The sequence below is a fragment of the Melopsittacus undulatus genome, chromosome 9 (genome assembly GCF_012275295.1).
Source record: "Melopsittacus undulatus isolate bMelUnd1 chromosome 9, bMelUnd1.mat.Z, whole genome shotgun sequence".
Taxonomy (NCBI): domain Eukaryota; kingdom Metazoa; phylum Chordata; class Aves; order Psittaciformes; family Psittaculidae; genus Melopsittacus; species Melopsittacus undulatus.
In genome coordinates, this window is record NC_047535.1 from 42138297 (window position 1) to 42155006 (window position 16710).

At 45.4% G+C, this 16710-nt stretch overlaps 1 protein-coding gene across 7 annotated transcripts in view; it reads right to left on the reverse strand.

The window, feature by feature from the left end:
• TMCC1 (transmembrane and coiled-coil domain family 1) overlaps positions 1 to 16710 on the reverse strand; it is an 86641-nt gene that overhangs the window by 42045 nt on the left and 27886 nt on the right. Inside the window, exon 1 of one of the 7 annotated variants that reach the window (XM_031046065.2) lies at positions 10521 to 10621. The exons of 5 other annotated variants lie outside the window; for them this stretch is intronic. In XM_031046065.2, coding sequence (XP_030901925.1) covers positions 10521 to 10559 — 39 coding nt within the window. In that variant the 5' untranslated portion in view covers positions 10560 to 10621. Of the gene's footprint in view, positions 1 to 7582; positions 7622 to 10520; positions 10622 to 16710 lie in introns of those variants that run through there. One more of the 7 variants, XM_031046066.2, reaches the window with a different exon arrangement.

Consider the following 16710-nt stretch of genomic DNA (forward strand, 5'->3'; position numbering starts at 1 on the left):
ACTCAATAATTCATAGCTTGCTCTGATCAGGCTCCAGCACAGGTGCTGCACAGTCAAAGCTTAGGCAAGCTACCTGCAACGTGCCTGATCATCAGAGGTGAAACATGCATAAAAGATGTGCAATGCCTGCCTCCACAGGGTTTTTTATTGGTGATAATGCTAAATTGTAAAAGGAGCCCTGCTTTGAAAAGTTCTTTGCATTAGGAGTCCAACAGCTTCGAAGAATGCATAAGGAGAGGAACAGGTGGGGTGTTAAGAGGAAAAGTGACAGACTGACCTATGAAAACATAACTATGCGATATACCCACACTCCCTCTTACCAAAAGGTAATTCATTAAGCAGAGCACCCCAGAAGTTTGCTATGGCCACTCCTACTGCTAGTAAAAAATAGCAATTATTTCAAGAACAGAGGCTTTTTCATGGAATCCCAAGCTGGTTTGGGTTGAAGGGACCTTCAAGCTCACCCAGCTCCAACCCCTGCCACGGGCAGGGACACCTTCCACTAGAGCAAGTTGCTCCAAGCCTCATCCAGCCTGGCCTTGAACACTGCCAGGGATGGGGCAACCTCTGAGAACCAGTTCTCTGAGCATCCCAGATATAAGAAAGAGTGGCAAAACTCACTCCTGACCACCAAGCATACTTACCAGGCTTGAATCCATTTCACAACACTAAAGAAGCAAAGGCAACCAGGAATGTGTTCACCCTCAGGTAATCAGCAGCTCACCAGAACATGATAATTGCAAAACCTCAGTGAAAACTACTTGTTTTTTCAGCAGGACAGGACTGAGCAACAATGAGGAGCAGCAGGCAAGGGGAGGAGGCAAGCAGCAGCAGGCAAGCTGTTCTGCAGCCCAGGATGGGGCACACAGAGCCCCTGAGCCCAGACCCTGCCTGACAGAGCTGAGAAGTGCTGGGTTAATGCTCGAAAGGCAATGGCAGCCAATTAATTCACAGACAAAGCATGACACCAAGTTGCCTCTATTCATCATTTGATCTCTAAGACACAATGTACCCTACTGTTATTTCTTTATCAAATGCTTATATAAAGAATGGTACTTTTAAAAACAATTTAATGTTTTTTTTAAGCATTCCCAGAAATGGTTTTTACACTCCTCTGAACCCTGCTATTGTAGAACTACTGTTAGTGAGCCTGAAACCCAAGTGGTTTTAATTTATGGTGGTAGTTATATGGCAGTTTTAACCTTCTCTCCCTCGAAGAACAGGTACACCACGACTAAGTGGGAATGATGTCTGCACACTGAGTGGTCAGAAACACAGCATCACTCACCAGGCCCAAGAGAGAACCATTGCAAAGACCACTTCTAGTCCAATTAATCTTGAATATTGCTCCCCAAGTGTGGATACCTGAACTTTGGATTTGACATCTGCTAAGGATACCAATAGTCTCCTTTTTGATTTCAAAGATGTGAGAGAAGAGCTGCCTTGTTAACTAAAAGCAACAGTGTGGCTGTAACTGTCCAGAAAAGGAACAGCTCAGAGGAACTGTGTTTACGCAATGGTCTTCTACCCACTGCCACCTGCACTGAGCCCCTGGAGGTGCCTGTGCAAACAAGGACCCCACAATGTGGAGCCAAACAAAAGCAGGACACCCGGCAGCTCCTCGCTGTGGGATGGGGATGGATGAGCAGCAGCTCCATCCCAAGCCATGGGGCTGTTGCCCGGCATCAGGCCTCTCAGCAGCACACACACCGCTCGCACCCCTGCACAGCAACATGTGGAGCTGCACTTGTTTGAGGGACTCCAATATTTTCCAACAGTGATGTTCAGTAATAGGAATGTTCCTGATCCTCCTGGAGATCCCACCTTTAGGCAAGGGGCCAAGGTGATGGTACAAGGCCTCTGGCTTCCAAGAGACTAGCTCCTTTCAAGTTTCTGCCTGGCAAACAAGTACCACCTGCAGCAAGTTTTCTGCATAATGACAAAAGCAGAAAGTTAAGTTAATGCATCATGGATTACAAATCTGTAGATTTGAGTGAATTAACTTTTCTTTCTCCAAATCCTGTCACCAGATTGTTACGTTATACCCTGAAAGTGTTCCACTTCTGGATGTAACAAATTGCTGACATGTACCTTTTATGGAAAAAAATAAGGTTTATAAGAAGTTGTTCACTCCCCATTCATATGTGAAAAAATATATCTTCTTGTGGGGATTTCATTCTGTAGAGCACCCAGATTTGAGAGAAATGCATGGAATTCCTGTAACTACTACATTCAGTATTGCAAGTTATCAGAGTTTTTCCAAACCCCAAACTAATCTGATCTTGGTAAACAATGCCTAAATGAATGCTAGAGCTTTAATTAGACTGCCTCAAGGCTATGTATGGTTGCAACATAGTGTGACAGCATGATTTAAGTGTATGACAGAGGTCAAAATGCCAATCTAAATGATGAGCTGCCTTTGAAATCTGCAAGATACCACAAACCCCAAAATGATTAAGAAACCTTGGAATTCCTTCCACGTCTGGTTTTATACTGAACTTTAGCTACCCAAGGTTCAGCTCTGGAATGCACTCATCATCTCTTTGAGCAATGAGTTAGGGGTTGTAACTGCACCTTGGATACGGGAAGTTCTCTGCTGATGGTCGTACAGACCCACGTCCCCCACACTGTGCCCCTCTCCCTTCACAGCACTGGAGCCATAAGCACACATAACATCAGTGCTCCACAGCCAGCACTTAGGACCCAGGCACAAGTGAACTGCTTGTCTGCTCTTGACTCCTGGCACTCAGGAACAGTTTTCAGTTTACAGACACTGAAGCTTGCAGGGAGAGCACCAATTCACCAGGCAACTATTTACATATCCACTTATGAAAGATAACAGAAAAGCAAAGCTGATCAATAGTACATGCACTTCTGAGTGTCAAGAAAATATTCAAAGCATCAACATTTCAGGCCCAGAAACAAAACAGTTACAATCTTTCAAATGTCTTTTGCTTACTATTAAAATGCTTGAAGGAAATGGCTTGAATGATACTACAGAACCAGCAGGCCTTTGTCAACCAGCTTATTGTTATTTTTTAATTCTATAATTATGCACAAAAGGTTCACACGTCTTTGCTCTTTGGAGGCATGTTTTTGCTCTTTGGGTAGTCATCTAAGGATGGCCAGATGAAAGCTACAGAGAGAATGAAAACCAGGATTCAATGAGCAATGTGCAAGTTGCTCAAACTTGTGATATACATAAAGAGTATCTATCTGCTGGTTACAGATGGTGCCTGGGGTATGTCTAATTAGCTTGAGACATGACAGCAGGAAATGGCTGGAACACAGCCTCCTCTTTTGAAGAATGAGCCGTACCCCAGAGTACAGCCGGGAGCAGGAGATTTTCACTGCAGCATCAGTGACATTCTGGGCTGGGACGTGTCCCTCACTCCAAAATCAAGACGTAGGTAACAGAACAGCACAAAGACTTTCAGCTGTCCAGCGAGAAGTTCCTTCCTCACTACTGATAGCTCAGTTGTGTGGACAATCCACAACCTCTCTGCCCTGTTCAGTGGACTATCTAACATTTTTAATGCCTCATTTTGAGTGCCTAACATCTCATACCTTATGCAACTGCTCATTTGTGGCAGTCTATGTACAAATACTGTTCTCCAGCTCCATTAGGGTACAAAAAGAGTAATTGTAACACAATGTATGAAGGCTACAGCACCCTGCACACTTCTGTAGCTGTCATTCAAAGGCATTTTAGGGAAAGAAAATGAAAAATTAACTGAACTCCTACGTAAACTAATGAACAGACAAAAGGATGGAACAGATCAAGGTATCAAGTACTGCCAACACATTACCTTAATTAAGCAACTATTTTATTCAGAACATTACTATTGAAAGCAGTAAACAAGTGTGAGAATAGCTCCAAATCTGACAAGTATTTTAAATGTACACCACTTTATCCTACCACATAATAATGGTGACTAAGACATAATTTCCCTACTCGGTTCAGGACTTAAAGTCTCCACGCCTCTGCAATACACTATTACTTTCGAGATTAATGGGCTTGATCCCAAGATATGCCCAACTCCTACTGAAATTAATGCTTTGTGCATAAAAAGCAGGGGAATGCCTCTCCTCTCCCCCTTTTTTCTCTTCTTTTGGGTGTGTGTGGGGTGGCTGCTCTCTAGCGTAAAGAGAAAGGCAACCTACATTTCACTGACAGAAAGGACACACACAAAATCAAAGCTTATTTAAATAGAAAAATTGCTAGCAATTTTAGTCCCATTCCCAAGCAGTAGTTCCAAATACTAAAGACTTGTGGGCAACAGTTCGGCACTCATACTTCACATGCTTTGCAATCCAGCCTCCAGTGAAACACCTCCTCCACACCAACTCGAAGCTCCTCATTTCCTCTGCTCTTATTGTCCTGTTGCCAATGGCATCAAGCTAAAATAATTTATTTCTTTCCCCTGTAAGCTTTGGTTCACCACAAGAGGGTCCTGGGACCTTCCACATGGATGGTGTAGGCAGACGGTCTCTGTGCACCCCAGGACAGAGATGCTTCAGCAAGCAAAGCAAGCTGTGCCTGCACAAAGGCCATCGCTGCTGAGTTACGCACCCCTTCACACTACATGTTCCCTGGGAGCAGTCAGGGTTCTCCAATTGAAACTTTCACTAGTTGTGGATATTCCAAACATGACATCAGTGCTCGTGGGCTCCTGAGAGCACAGCAGGACCACAACGTATGCACATAACATGGAGCAAATATTTCTCTGTAGTTAAGTATTTACCAACAGCGTTTGAGAGAAAAAAACCAACAAAACCCCCTTGTAGGAAAACTTTGCAGCTCGCATTCCCATGACCTTGGACTCCGTTCTTGCCAATATGTGGCCGCTGAATACCCTACCAAAAAAGTTAAATGCTAGTGCTTACGATGAGTTGCTGCAACACTATCCTGACTCAAATCTAAATACAATTTTTTCTATGCACACTAAAATGTTCAGAGCAATTCCCTGAAGCATTAGAACCTTGCTTCATTTCCTTAGCAATCTTTCCTGTCTGCTTTAAATAGTCCTAAATCTCACAACTCACAAAAGGAATGTTTTCTAAGCTGAATTCCCTATTCAAATTCCAGTGGATGTAAGTGGTAACCAAACTGTGCCTTAAGTTAGGAAAAAAAAACCCCAAAACAAACCCTTGCTCTGGTTTTCCTGTCAGTGTCCAAAGTATCCTGGAACTTAGACTATGGTTTCAAATTAATTAATTTCTGTGTTCAGATGATGGGCTATTCAGACACACTGTCTCTGAAGTGAGTTGTCTGAGCTGCACATACAACTTCATTTATTATATTGTAAATGCACTCATCATCAGTCTGGACTGAGTTATTTGATGGGATTGGTCCGATTTCCTCTTGTCATGAATTTTGCAGGGAGATTGGTTTCAAAACCTGGAAGACCTGCTTAAGGATGGGACAGAAAGAATCATTCCAAACACAAGTGCTAGCATGTAGCACTAGGACTAATATTTTACATACTGTAACATCTAAATCAGATGTTGAAAAAACAAATATTTTCTAAGATGCAAAAGATACCAAACCACATTCAAAAGTAACAAAAAGCAGGTGAGAAACATCACTTGCAAGGTTCTGTTAATTTGTAGCTACCATGGAACATGCTCGTCCTCTTTAATCTACCCCCAGCACACCGCAGGGCTGTGAACTTTTACATCATGTAACAGGTCATCCATTGAAAAAGACGTCCTGTGTTCTTATGAACCCCAGAGGGCCCAAGAGATAAAAGTGACATCTATGGCAGTTCCAGCAGCCAGGGAAAGGGCCAGGGAAAAGGCCTATCCTGTCACCCCTTCCTATTCCAGCAAACCATGTTTAAAGCCATCAAAGCACCCCCAGACTACATGTGTCCAGGATCTACCCGGTCCAGGGAGGCTGCAGCCAACAGTGGCACATGGGGCAGGGCTGTGCGTCAGCCCCCACACACAGCCTGACACAGAGCTGACTGTTTGCCTTTCCCACACATGTTCATTTAGTAAGGGGTCTATGAAGAGACAGAGAGGCTGCTAGTGAGAAGAATTTAATTTTTAAGCCAAACTCCCATGGAGACAGATGCTATGACAGAGATTCATGGAGCCCACCAGTCCTGGAGCAACATTGCTGCATCCTCAATATGCCCAGTGCAACTGGGACACAGAAACATCCCCAAACTCTTACTAACATCAGCATTCTGCAGGCTTGGAGAAGGGTTACAGTGGCATCCTGGACTCGCCTTTGACTGTCAAACCCATCGGAAGCTCTGCCATATCATTTACTCTGAGCTGCAAACCCGCTTAGGACTGTCAGCATCCAGCATCCTTCTCACAGACCTGGTGGTCATAACATTATCACCCTGAGGTACCTGGCACACAATGCCAAGGAAAAAACCCGAAAGTCTGCAGTCAAAACTACATCACAGTGAGCATCTTCCTTTTCTTGAAACAAATACTGTGTTTATTTTGAGGGAAGTTGGAATAATAACCCAGTTTAATACTGGAAAGATAACTCATGGAAGAGCCCTATTACCTGTCAGTTTACCTTAAATATAATCCCAAATATGAAAATCCTGGTGTGAAAAGATACTCTAGAACTTCTCTTATGCAAGTCAGGTGCTTACAAGCCCCTCATGGAAGTGCATTACAATGCAGTTACAGTCTAGTAGAACAGGACTACAATAATCCATTCACCTTACAGAAGACAGCTCCTTCTGAGAGATGCTTTATGGAAAACTGAGCACATCTGACCAACAGAACAGGCAATTTCCATCTTTGAACAATCAAAATCCTCTGACTCAAACCTCTACCATCCTTTTTTCTGCTCAAACACAAGCATTTACAATTAATCTTTGACAAGAATTATTTTGGAGGCCACTATTGCATCCTTTGCCAAGACAGGAAGACCCAAACTGGATGTCATGTAAATCTAACTCCAGTTCTCTTGGTCCCATTATTTCATTTCCCCATAACTTCTGAGGGCTTCCTCCAGTGTAAAAGCTTTTCTAGCCTTTCTAAAAAGGACCTAGCTTACATTTGGATTTTTATCACCAATGCTGGCATCTGGAATGGAAAGATTTGCAAAATAAGAGGAAACTCCTCTCTGCCTCTGAAGAAACACTAGCTGAGGAAGAAACCAGCTGGTTTATCACAGGGAATTGAGGGGAGGGGCAAGTATTACACAAGGCAAAATCTCTGCAAAGGATCCCTAAAAGTAACTAACTCAGAGTAAAGATGCTAACACTTATAATGCTTCCTCTGATTGCTGCTGGTAGGAAATTCCAATTGTTATTGCTAACCAGCCCCATGTAAGCACAATTATAGAGTATGATGATATTCTGCAGAGCAAACTGCCACAAACTGTGGAATTTCATTATTAAAAGGAAAGATGCATTTATGTAAGCCACATTCCACTTGTAGCCTGTGTTTACATCCTTTAACATGGGAAGGACGTATCTGGCAATAAACCCATCACATGCAGTTCACCAGGCCCCCAGCACGTATAGGGGTAATTACCTAGCATGTATACTAGCAACCCTTTGGACTATTAGTGAAGTCTTGCCATCAAGAGAAGTTTTTAGCCTACCTCTAACATCTCTGCAGGAGTAGGCTCACATGCCCTGATAATCACTGGTGTGGGAAGATGCTTCAAGTCTGTTTTACTTCTGCAGTGTCATTGCATTCATGAGGCTTACATTGAGACAGGACAAACTCTTCATGAAACCTGTTGCTCCTACTTCTGAAAACTGAGTGCCAGAAGTTCGTTTTCCCTTTGTAAGATGAATGTGATTATCTCTGCAACGTTTTCCCACATGTTCCTCCAAGCACGATGATGCAGTGGAAGTTCATTCCCTTCCAGGGGGACCCAGCCTGCCCAGAAAAGTGCAAGGTATTTTTTTCTAATCACTTGCCAACACTTGCTCAACACCAGCATAACCAGCAATGCTTAGAGACCTATTTATATCCCACCATCTCTCAACTTTGCTTACACAAGCCTTTTGCCTAGAAAACCTTATATCCGTAGAGGAACACATTCAAAACTAAATGATATACCTTGTCTTTAAGCCTTAACAATAATTTATGACTCAAATTTTTATGTTACAGACATTTCAGTTGCCAAACTAACAAAGAAGCCGTAACCCCCAAATACTAAACACTGATTTGGCACATGTGAAATAAAAAGTAGCACTTGAAAAGAAATCTGTGTAAACCTTTCCGAAATTCCCAATACAAATGGGTTATCAAACGCAAACATTCCATACATTAGTACAAGCTCAAGTGCTCACACATGTCTGCCAATATTTCAGAGTTTGACAGCCATTCTGTAAATAAGGAAAAGACATTAACTCCATTTGTAGAAGGAAGACAGAGACCAGGAAGGCTTTAAAGGATGTGAGCAAGACATACACAGTGCACACAGCCAGGCTGGGAAGGGAAAGCAGCTATTTGAGGCTAAGCCCTGCATCACAAAGCCATGGTTTTTGTTCCTGCACAAGGTCCTACATTTTCTCTGCTCAAGTTTGATACATTTTGGTGGCAGCGTTTTTTTGTTTGGAACTTTCAAATCCGCACAGTCACATTCTATTTGAAGCCTCCACCATTAATTATGGTTAAAATATGATTTTGACCTTGCAGCTGTGTAACCCAAGCACCCCATGTAATAGTGTCCTTTTTCACCTGAGAAACTAATCCATCCTGGGAGCATTCAGGTCCTACATAGATGTTTGCCATCTTCGAAGTCTAAGTCAGCAAAGAAAGAACCAAAATTTTTGCACCAAAGACATTAATAAAGTACTGCTTTATTCTGTATAGCCTGGCAGTCATTGCCATTTGGCTGATACCTGTATTAGCAATATTCCATGCTTGTTCTAGCAGATAACAAGGTGTTTTAACACCATTTGCTACCCCTTCTTTCCCACTCCCCAAAGACTCAAAGGGACTTCCCAGTCCCATTCTAAACAGTGCTGAGGAGACAGGGCGATGAAGTTCCCGTCCTACATCTAAACCTAGAACACCACAATCCATTCTGATGGATCCTTTGTACAACTATACTTTTCATTTTGCAGAAATACCCAGCTCCCATTACTTCCTTCAATTCATCATACTGCAAAAGCTGTGCACCTTGTACAATTTAAACAAAGAACTAAGAAGCTGTCAAGGCTTAACAACTGTCACAGTAGGCTTGACACAACCAGAGTCGACTCAGTGCAAGACACAACCCTGTCAGACAACAGAAAAATAGAGAGAGCTAGAAAACCAAAACCAGAACAGTTCTGCTGTAGCAAAAAAAATCAGCGTAACCACTTTTCCAAATCATCCTGCCCACCCTGACAAGCAAGAATCAAAATGGAGTTACTCAAAGGAATACTGTTTTGGCTGCCCCATACAAACAGAGCTTAGAGTTCATTACTAACTCCATCGAGTCTCTTTTGAGGGGAAGATTAAACTTCATAGTGCCTGTGGAGGTGTCTCCTGCTTGCAAGGCACAGCTTTGACACAGGACAAGGTAAACCCTTAAAAGATGCAAGTTTCACTATTTCAAACCCCCTTCAAGCAGCCAGAGCTTTCCCTAAGACAGTCTGCAGGATGTGGGTTCTGACCCATTTTAAACGCTGATAACAGCATTTTTAAATTCTGGTGAATGCATTTTAAAACCTTTACAACCACACACAGAGGAGGGAGAAGAGCTTAAATGTCAAGTGAAAATTCAGCTTGCCATTTAAGTGTTCAATTAATCCTACAATTCCTGTGCCCAGAGCCAAGCCTCCTCAATGGGAATGGTCCAGTGAAAGACTGGGACTCTGCTGGCAGCTCTGGAGACGTGCTCTCACCTGCACTGCACTACCCAGCCTCGCTCTTACGCACGGACTGATTTTCTCCAGATGTTTTTCAACGTACGTACACTGGGTTGATTCAGCAACAAAACTGCCGACACAGGTTTTCTCTCCATTCTCTCCTCTGAAGCAGCTTCTTGAAAAAAGTCACAATACTTGTCATTATTAAACAGCAAAACCTGTTCACAGCAACTCCTTTGTTCTTAAACAGGGTATGAGCAGCGAGCGCCGCCAAGCACTTCAAAGCGAGCAGGACAAGCGTTCCTCCCGGCTCTGCAGGTGTGTCGATGGGACAACTCCTACTCCCAACTGAGGACATTCTAGCCAGGACAAAGCACACGTTTAAGTAACCGTCATGGACAGCGATCTTGTACACCCGCCCATAGGCACAACTGCTAGATCTGCTCCCCTTTCACACCCCTCCCTTCTTTCAGTCCCGAGATTAAACTGAGTAAGGAAGCCGCAGACTCCCCCAAAAAACCTACACGATAGTTGCAATGTTAAAGGAACAAAGCCTGCACCTACTGACAGGCAGCCTGCCTCGGAGCACAGACCCCACGGCAAACAGAACCCCTTTGTGTCTCTAGGACGCAAGAACAAAGACAAAGCTGCCTCCTCCGCAGGGACTCGCCCACCTCGGGCGAGCAGAGCCTCTGCCGACAGCAGCAGCGGGCGGGCGGCGCGACCCACCTTGGAGAGCTGCCTCCTGAGGCTGAAGCGCTGGACCATGGTCTGCCTCGGTGCCCGCACGAAGCGGTGCGCGGCGGGGGCATGGGGCAGGGAGGCAGCCGGCCGCGGTCAGCTCGGGCGACGCATCCCGGGCTGGGGGCTGGGGCCCCGAACCGCCCCGGGGCTGCTGCGGCTGCAGAGGCTCGCCGGGGAGCGGAGCGGAGCGGGAGACAGGCGCTCCCCGCCTGCGGCTGCCGGGCACCGGACACACCCGCCCGGCCCCGCCCCGCGCACCGGGCCCCGCCCGCCGCGGATGGGATCGGGTCGGCTCGGGCAGCGCCGGAGCCCCGGGGCCCGTCCCCGGCTTGGCCCGGGCCGGCGAGGCGGGACCCGCAGGAAGGGGCGGGAGGGGCCCCGGCGGAAACAGCTCCAGCGCCGGAGCAGCACCGAGCTGGGACAATGGCACGGCCGGGCCAGGCTCCCGCCGCCCGCACGCACTGCAGCACGGGAGGCTGAACTCTGCGCTGGCCTCCTCAGAACACTGTTCGTGTTCATGCAGACCGCTCGGTCCCCTCGTACCCTGTGCCCCAGTGAGCACAGAGCCAACAGCACAGGAAACCGGGCAAAACCTCCCACTGCCGGCAGAGCACAAAGCAGATGCTCAGGGGATGCTGCACCGGCCTCCTCTCTGAACCGGGTCAAGTACCTCATTCTGCAGTTTAACTATATCCAGAAGCCTGGTGCACAGCCCTGCATTCCTGCTGCAGGAACTCAGTATCATCTTGAACAGGCTCCATGTCTGGAACACTGCCACACTTACTGCAGTGAGACCACCAAGCCCGTCAGCATTCCTGTGACAACATCCTCCCAGGGTGGAAAATAACTTCTTCAATGAACTCTCTCCATCTCCTGGGCTTGCTTGTCTGTGTGTGTGTGTGTGTGTGTGTGTCTGTGTACAAAGATGCACCCAGGATTTCTGCACTCCATTTGAGAACCCAGTAACCAGTTCACAGCTTGTGAAGGAAGTGCAGCATGAGAAACAAATGCCCTGCACAACTGCACTAGAATGAGGGCAGCCAGGGAAGGCTTTATCTTCTGCATCTAAACTTTCCTGTTTCCTTGCTGTCTGACAGCAGGTATGGGTTAGATGTGGCAGCTTTGGGTAAATGCCCTCCCACCCTCAGGGCTTGGTGCCAGCAGTTCCAGGGGACCACCTGGTCCCTCCTCTGCCCATTACTTGGCACATCGAGTGCTTCCACTCATCCGTGGACACCCAGATCTCTTTTCCCCATCAGCTCGGAGTCTCGGTGAGACAGAGACAAGGGAAAGGAGCCAGCTGGCTCAACTGTAATGCACAGCAGACTGAGCTGGAACTGGTAGATTAGCAGAACTGATGATAGTCACATTCTCCTTTGCCTCTGTAGCAGAGGCCTCACAGTCAGCATTTCCAAACTGATGTTGATGATCTGCAGAGTTAAAGAATGGCTCCTACTCTTATGCAGACACAAAAGCATCTTATTCCTCAGTCTCCTTTCACTGGGCTATCATTACTTTTTTCCCTAATATTCTCCTCATACAGCAATTCATTCCTGTGAAATAGAGTAATCAGCAAATTCTTCTCTCTGTTCAGGAACATAAAACACTTTAACCATTCCAAATAGCTTCTGATCACACTAACACTTCTGAAGCTATAATATATGGCACCTCTAAAGGCACAGACTAAAGAAGCAATGTGTGAGACATACTACGCTTCTGAAGAGATATTCTAAACACCTTACTACATCCACATTCATAGAAGTAATGGCATTAAATTATATACACATGTATAAGTACACAAAAACATGTCATATATAGGCAATCAAGTACATCTGAGTATTTAGCAAATACTGGAACAATGCAAGTAGTAAAGTAAAAGAAAGCTTTCTGTATGCAAAGCAGTATAAACTGTGGTTGTAAACAACCAACAGGGGTTGTGTACTATAAAGGGAAGAAATGATGGAAAAATGAAGAAATGCTTTATATTTATGCTAAGTGTGCAGACACTCCAGCATCATTTATCAGCATAATATCCACATGTGAGAATCCCAGAGTTTTAATCTACTTCCACCCAAAGTGCTGGCTTTCATGGCTTCAAAACTTGAAGAAGTCGCCTGAAGAAATCAATATTTCCTCCCTGCCAATTTTTTGGGAGGGGAGGATGCGCAATCATCTGCTCAGTTTACTGCTGAAACAGGACATCTTTAGTAGCAGCACTTTTATGGTAAACAGAGATGATGCAATTAAGGTTTGTGCAAGAGGCTCTACCCTCTTCTCCCAGTTTACACAAATCCAAAATACTTGCAAGCAGAGTTTAGGGCCTTATTAAAAGCTTTGCCAACAAGTCTGGTCAAAAAGAGTGTAAAAGCAGCATGTGCTGTGCAGTCACCCCAGCAGACACAAGGCAGGGACTCTGCCTGCAGCTCTGCCTCCACTGAATGGAGGCTCCCTCAAATCATGCCCGTGTGGGAACTTGTCCCCACACAGGCAAGGCTTGGAGCGAATAATGGCACATTCCACAGACAACAGGAAAAACTGCTGCCAGCTACTACTTCACCACCACACTGCCTTTGTGTGATCGATCCACATGAAGTGCAGCCACCTCTGCAGTGAAATGCTGTTCTAGGCAGAGCACCACCCCACACAGATGAAACCTCAATTTCTTCTTCATGCAAAAGAAATACTGCAAGTAAAACCTAGGTGGGGAGTATGAGAAAAACAATACCTTGGCCAGGAACTCAAGATAAGCACAAGCACGTAATCCTCAAATGACAAATCACACACTTGCTCACATGGGGGGCAGGAAAATCTCCCTGTCCCAAGAGTGTCTGTGGGCCTTCCAAAAAGGAACTGTCAGAAGAATCATGCCTACAATTCTCATCTGGAAAAGAAATAATCTGAAATCAGGCACACAGACTTGCGCAAAGTGTGTGACACTGTCCCACACAACATGCTGGTCTCTAAACTGGGGGACATCAATTTAATGGATGGACCACTCAGTGGATAAAGAACTGGCTGGATGGCTGCAGGCAAAGAGTTGTGGTCAACGGCTCAATATCCAATTGGAGACCAGTAGTGAGTGGTGTCCCTTAGAGGCCAGTGTTGGGACAGACCTTGTTCAACACCTTTGTCAGCGACATGGACAGTGAGATTGATGCACTCTCAGCAAGTCTGCCGATTACACTAAGTTATATAGTTCAGTTGATACACTGGAGGGAAAGGATGGGATCCAGAGGGGCCTTGACAAGCTCAAGAGGTGGCCAATGCCAGCCTTAGGAAGTTTAACCAAGCCAAGTACAAGGCCCTACACCTGGATCGGAGCAATCCCAGGCACAGCTGCAGGTTGGGCAGAGAAGAGATTCAGTGCAGCCCTGTGGAGAAGGACTTGGGGGTGTTGGTCAATGAGAAAATGAACACGAGCCAGCTGCAGTGTGCACTCACAGCCCAGAAAGCAACCGTATCCTGGGCTGCATCAAAAGGAGTGTGACCAGCAGGTCAAAGGAGGTGATCCTGCCCCTCTACTCTGCTCTCGTGAGACCTCACTTGGAGCACTGTGTGCAGATCTGGTGCCCTCAACACAAAAAGGACATGGAACTGTTGGAACAAGTCCAGAGGAGGCCACGAGGATGATCAGGGACTGGAGCACCTCCTGTATGAAGACAGGCTGAGAAAGTTGGGGCAGTTCAGCCTGGAGAAGAGAAGCTGCGTGGAGACCTCATAGCAGCCTTCCAGTATCTCAAAAGGTCCTACAGGGATGCTGGAGAAGGACTCTTCATTAGGGACTGGAGCAAAAGGACAAGGGGCAGTGGATTCAGACACGGGAAGTTCAGGTTAGATATAAGAAGGAAGTTCTTTACTGCAAGGATGGTGAGGTACAGGAATGGGTTGCTCGAAGAAGTTGTGAATGCTCCATCCCTGGCGGTGTTCCAGGCCAGGTTGGATAGAGCCATGGGTGACATGGTTTAGTGGGAGGTGTTCCATGGCAGGGGTTGGAACTGGATGATCTTAAGGTACTTTCCAACCCTAATTATTCTATGTTTCTAAAATAAAGTTGCATTGGAAAACCAAGTTAAAAGCATGCTCAGCAAAAATGTTTTTTTTTAAAAAAAAAAAAACAAAAAAAAAACAAAAAAAACCCAAAAAAACCCAACAAAACCTAGGTTTGAAAGGAATCTTTAGAATTCTCAGTTGAGCAAGTGCTCTCCTCCATAGAACTGAATTCTGGAAGAGAAAACACCGCAAACTAGAAATATGTGCCACTTTCCAAAATTAAAGACAACAGTCATAGATGACACTCATACACTTGCAGATGGACAAACATTTCAACAAATTTCTAGAAGTTTTGGTTTTTCCAGATGAAATTTAAATTATGTGACAACCCAAAGAATAGCACATTGTCTGGGGGGACAGAGGGCAAAGGAACTGAAAGTGATCTACAGAAAAGACACCAAACAGAATCATAGAATAGTTAGGGTTGGAAAGGACCTCAAGATCATTTAGTTCCAACCCCCCTGCCATGGGCAGGGACACCTCACACTAAACCATATCACCCAAGGCTTCATCCAACCTGGCCTTGAACACTGCCAGGGATGGAGCATTCACAACCTCCCTGGGCAACCCATTCCAGTACCTCACCACCCTAACAGTAGAGTAAAGAATTTCTTCCTTAGATCCAGTCTAAGCCTCTGCTGTTTAAGTTTCAACCCATTACCCCTTGTCCTGTCAGTACAGTCCCTAATGAAGAGTCCCTCTCTAGCATCCCTGTAGGCCCCCTTCAGATACTGGAAGGCTGCTATGAGATCTCCACGCAGCCTTTTCTTCTCCAGGCTGAACAGCCCCAACTTTCTCAGCTGTCTTCATCACAGATGTGGATGCAAATAGAGCTGCAGACCAACAAAAGAAAGACAAAGATTTGTGCGTTTGCAAACACATAAAAAATACCTCAAGTACACGCTAGGGTAAGGAAGAAGAAACCATGAACCTGAACACTGAATTCCTGAAATGAAGGACTCCCAAATGCTTACAACCTCCTGTAGCCCTACACCTCCACCCTGACCCAAACGGAAGCACTCGCTGTAGGATCCAGCAGAGCAGTGGAAGGGGGAGTGTAACCCAGAGAAAGGGGGTATAAACTAGGGAGTGTGTGCAAAACCATTTTAACAGCATTATTCTTATTTTAATACGCTTCTGTAACAATTAGATCTGGACTAATAACAAACAGACCCTTAAGACCTCAATTACACTAAACCTAAATTCTTGTCTCTCCTTATATATAATGTGGTTGCCCTCTGCCTTCATAAACAAGACTTTGATCCTGAGGCCACCTGTGTGCTTCACAAAGGTTACTGTTACCAGCCAGGGCAAACCAGTGCCTGGTACAGCCTGGTCTGTCAGAGCAATTAAGCAATTGAAGATTAGTTTCTGAGCTTATGAAATGGTCCTCAGCCTACTCCTGACCTATTTCAACCTGCAATTAAGCCATTACAGTGATCTGACAGTATCTTGTGGCACGATGCAAACAGTGCAAGCCTAGCCCCCTACAAAGCATCAACACCCGGTTGTGCTCTTCTGCTGAGGCAGGAGGACAGCCTCTGCCACCACAAGGGCTGGAGCTGTGTCCTCCACACTCGGAGGCAGCAGAGCTGTCCATTCAGACCTGCTGGAAGCCCAGGTCTGCAGCTCCAGGTTCCTGCAGCACCAGTTTTAAGACAGAAAATAAGTAACTGTTGTCCTGAAATGCTCCTCGTACACCAGTCCATCTGGGTTCCTGCACACCTTGCTGTCAGGCTACAGGTAACTCCTGCATCACCTTCCCAGCCCTCCCTTGACAGTAACTCTGCAAGATCAGTGCTGTTTTGCATTTAAGATAAACAAAATGAAGCAGACTGTTTTAGACAGAAGAAAAATGCTGGAAATACAGGTCATGGGGCTACTTAGTTTATTATGGTGTCTGCTATTATATCTAGCACCAGACATTTCAGAGCAAGATGCAATAACGTTCTTAAATCATAGGGAGCCAGAGATTTCACTTGGATCCTACACTACAAGATTTAATATCTCATCCAAAAGTCCTTAACACATATTTAGGAACCTTAGAATTGAGATAATTTTTTTTCTATACAAATGAAGAAATGGTCCTTGAACATGAAATTACACTTTTGTGGATTTTCTTTCC